The sequence below is a fragment of the Octopus bimaculoides genome, chromosome 6, assembly GCF_001194135.2.
Source record: "Octopus bimaculoides isolate UCB-OBI-ISO-001 chromosome 6, ASM119413v2, whole genome shotgun sequence".
Taxonomy (NCBI): Eukaryota; Metazoa; Mollusca; class Cephalopoda; order Octopoda; family Octopodidae; genus Octopus; species Octopus bimaculoides.
In genome coordinates, this window is record NC_068986.1 from 61,901,034 (window position 1) to 61,905,299 (window position 4,266).

Genomic DNA, 4,266 nt, shown 5'->3' on the forward strand with positions numbered 1-4,266 from the left:
ATATATATATATATATACACATGTATAAACATTTACACACACACACATATATATATACACATATATACATACAAGTACATATACAAACATGTACATATATACACACGTATGTATGTGTGTATATATATATATATATATATATATATATATATATGTGTGTGTGTGTGTGTACACGTATATATAAAATGAATATATGTATACGAATATAGAGAGAATGATTGTTTGGTTTTATGTTGAAATGAAAACAATTTTACCTTAATCTCTATACTTTTGTAGAATACAAACGTCTTATACAAGCATATTGTTGACAGTGACTTCGATGTTTCACCCAGCTAAGCCAGTTACGAACTTATAGCCGAAACTTCGAAGTCACTCTCAACATTCTTGTATAACAATATATCTTTGCAGTAGACAATTTTATTTATACATATACTTTTAATTTATATAATAACGGACTCTTAGCCGAAACTTCGAAGTCACTCTCAACATTCTTGAATAACAATATATTTTTGCAGTAGACAATTTTATTTATACATATAATTTATATAATATCGTGGGCATATTATGACGCCGTACTTTTAATTCAGTTAGTTTAGACAAAGTGCTCTAATGTTCAAAATGGAAATATATAACGCAATTCAATAAATCATATCGAGCCTTTGATACTCCATCACTTCCCTCAAAAAAGGGAGTTGCCCTAATTATGTATAGATGTAAATAAATAATGTTCGGGGAAGAGGATCTATTTTTTATAATAGTGGGAATTTTGAGAACGAAAAGCAGACGTAATTTTGTTTTATATATATATATATATATATATATATACACACACACACACACGTACCCCTTCGAAAATATTATCACTCGTTCTTAAAACAAATATCACTTACCTTTATTTGAAGGTAATCCATTGAGGGAGGTTTCAGAAGAATTGGGCGATTGTTTGATCATTTTGACCTTCGATGATGAATTGGTTTTGGGTTTAGGTGAGGCCGGTGAAGAGCTTACATCAGAATCACTAGTCGAAGAGAAACGCCTCTCTTTACCACTAACGTAGTCGTCCATGTATCCAGAACTGGACAGTCGACGATAATCATGTTGGATCCTCTTTCTCTTCCCGGACTCAGGACTAGCGCAAGGGTCGGGCAGTTGTTGATGGCCAGGTGATGGTAATGAAGCAGAAAGTTTAGGCCTTTTAGCGTCTGATACTTGTGTTGTAGTAGTCGTCGGTGTTGCTGACGACGTTGTTGTTTGGGTTGCTGCAGTTGTATTGTCGTTCTCGTCCTTCACAACATGAGCTGCTGCATGTGGTGACAGAAGACCAGGTAAATTGCGATAGCTTTGAAGGTCTCGTTTAGTTACGCCTGCTACCGACAGCTCGTCCTGTGTTTCACTCTCAGTACTTTTTCCGATATCAAGCCCGCTTAATGGCAATTCTTCGCCGACGCAAGTTTGTTTACAGCTAAAATCTAAATCCAGGAAAGAGTTAGCTTCAGCAGTACTTACTGGTTTGTCTTCTTCGGGTTCAACTTCCTCCATCTTGTTCACAGGTTCCAGTGCCCGGATGTTTACCGTGGAGAATACTCATGTGACGTCTCCAGCGATTGGCTAATAATATATCGAGATGGCGCCATTCATTTACTTTAACCAATCACTTCGCCCATACTGTTCTGATTTCATACTCCCGCGTGAAGCGTGAGTATTTGCGCAAAGGTACCTTGCAAACTTTTGCAAACGTTGTTATTTGTTATATTACTCATCAACTGAACCCATTTTGATTTAGTTGAAAAGGCAAAAAGTAATTTAACACTCAAGGCTACTACTGCTTTGAACATTTTCAATATAGAAACATAAAAAAATTACTTGTGTATATATATATATATAGATTTATACATGTATATGTATATCTGTACCTAATATACACAAATAAGTATATGTATAGATATAGATACATATATATATATACACACACATAGAGATTGAGCACGCTAGCTCAATTGTTGCCAGTTTTTTTTTTATTTTGTCCAGGTGTTAACTGCGAAATCTTCATTTTAAAAAAAATTGCAACGTCAAGGGATCAGCATCAAAGATGGAAACAGGCACGGGTACACCACGCAAAGTACAAAAAGTAGCTATTTCGGAGGCAAGCTCTGAAGCTGAAGAAAGTCGGGATTTTGATAGTGAAACCCAAAAGGCGTTGGAAGACATCGATTCATGTCAAAACGAAATTGATGCCCTGAATGAGAAAGCTAGCGAAGAAATTCTGAAAGTTGAACAAAAATTTAACAAATTAAGAAGACCATATTTCGATCGGAGAAATGAGCTTATAAAGAAAATCCCCAACTTTTGGGTTACTGCTGTATCCTTTTTCCATATTTTTCGCATTGTGTGAAAGTGTGTCATTGTTTTAATCAGATATTTGTTGTAAATAGTTAACTTTTTATGTAAAAATTATTGAATTGTTTACCAGTTTTGATCGTTCAGTATTTGAAATGTAATTATTCGAATTTTATGTGCAATAATTGAAGTAGTGAATGTATTTTCAGTTATGATTTTAGATATTTATGCTTATTTTGACGCAGAAGACACGTATTGTAGATAATATTTCTGTTTATCTAAATTCCTTTTGTTTTAAATTGCATCTGTTGGCTCCAGTAAAAGTGAAAATGAAATCCCCCACTTAGTGACCAGTTTGATTATCTACTCTACTCCTTGGTATCATGGTACGAACTAAGCTTATCTAACTAACATGGAAGCTTCTCCCCCCCCCCCCCCATTAATAACAATTCGCTTTATGTGTTCGTGATTCCTATACATTCGATTTATATCTATATTTTAATTGTTAACGTTTATTTCAATTTTCAAATGAAAATATGAAGAGAGTGAACATTGTTTTTCGTTGGTAGTTCACTAAGATTTCCTTAAACTCGTACATTGTTTCTACTATTCCCCGGCGTGCTTTTAATCAGCTTCCGGTGGTATTTTTTTTCGAACGATGTGTGTTTATAGGTTAATGAATTTCAAAATTTAGCGTGGTTGACGACTGAGGTTAGTGATAGTGAGCAAGCAGAAACTAGGTAGCCGACCAGTTACTCAAATCCTCAAACTTTATTTTCAGCAATATGTAAAATAAATATGGTTTTATTAGATAGTAGTTAGATCTTACATTTTTCATTGACTCCGACCGATTATACCGCAGTAACAATTGTGTATGTTTATAAGGTTTTTTTTTTCTTTTCTTCGTAATCTTTGATAACCAAGAAAATAGCCTATGTAGTAACTGGGTTGATGTTTCACAGTACGATTGATTCGAGGTGTCTTCAGCTTAAGATGCTTCGTAATTATCGTAAGTCTAATAGACGGTTATATATTTTGTGCACTCTTCCATCTTAATTGACAATGTTTTGATCATACATACTATCAAGCGTTGTGTGTGTTATGGTATATGTGATCCCAAGGTAGATAAGGGACATAACTGCTTTCTTCGTTAACTATTACTCAAAAATATACAGGCTTATTATAGAATGTAAACAGTTTTCAGATCCATTTCATTTGACCATTGATTAAAGTAGTACTTGATAGCGTAATTTCAATATATATTTTCCCTTCGTTGCAGATTAGTGTTAGAATTAAAAATACATTAAATATTTCTTTAAAAATGCACTCGATATATTTTTTTTAGTATGATTTAATGAGAGAGAAAATAGAACAATAACAAAGTATGTAACTTTTGCTAGCCAAATATGTTTTTAGTACTGCATGCAGCATTTTCTGAACTTCGTAAAAATCCAGGGGAATACGCACGTTAAGTGTGTGTATGTATGTATATGTATACATATATATATATATATATATATATATATCCACACAAATATATGCGCGCGTACAAATGATGCATTTGACCAGTTGGCACCTCTAATTTGCATTGCCTTCATATTCTAAGTTCATTTTTACGCAGCTGATATCTTCCTTCGTTCTAGCCTAACCTTTCCCTTTCGAGCATCACTTGCATGCAACCATAACACCTTGCACAAATTTTTTTTTGATTCATGAACAGATACCTCAAAATCATCATCCTATGGCAATGAATTCGTGTCGTTTCCGCCTCTTTGGACCACAAGAAGAAAATAACTTCATATATTAATAAAAAAAAAAAAAAAAAACTTTGCTCGACTAAAGGCGGTGTTCCAACATAGCCACAGTCAAATGACTGGAACAAGTGAAAGAGTAATGCAGAATCGCACTTCTGGAAAAATGCTTTTTTTT

The 4,266-nt window shown here is 33.9% G+C and overlaps 2 protein-coding genes across 3 annotated transcripts in view; one reads left to right on the forward strand and one right to left on the reverse strand.

Annotated features, from left to right (window-relative positions):
* The window catches only part of LOC106867373 (uncharacterized), a 48,895-nt gene extending 47,226 nt beyond the window's left edge, over positions 1-1,669 (reverse strand). The window contains exon 1 of the mRNA XM_052968767.1: positions 891-1,669. Coding sequence (XP_052824727.1) covers positions 891-1,539 — 649 coding nt within the window. The 5' untranslated portion in view covers positions 1,540-1,669. The remainder of the gene's footprint in view (positions 1-890) is intronic.
* Positions 1,670-1,719: 50 nt separating this feature from the next.
* The window catches only part of LOC106882192 (protein SET), a 19,021-nt gene continuing 16,474 nt past the window's right edge, over positions 1,720-4,266 (forward strand). Inside the window, exon 1 of one of the 2 annotated variants that reach the window (XM_014932779.2) lies at positions 1,720-2,359. In XM_014932779.2, the coding sequence (XP_014788265.1) occupies positions 2,090-2,359 (270 nt within the window). In that variant the 5' untranslated portion in view covers positions 1,720-2,089. The remainder of the gene's footprint in view (positions 2,360-4,266) is intronic. The other variant, XM_014932781.2, reaches the window with a different exon arrangement.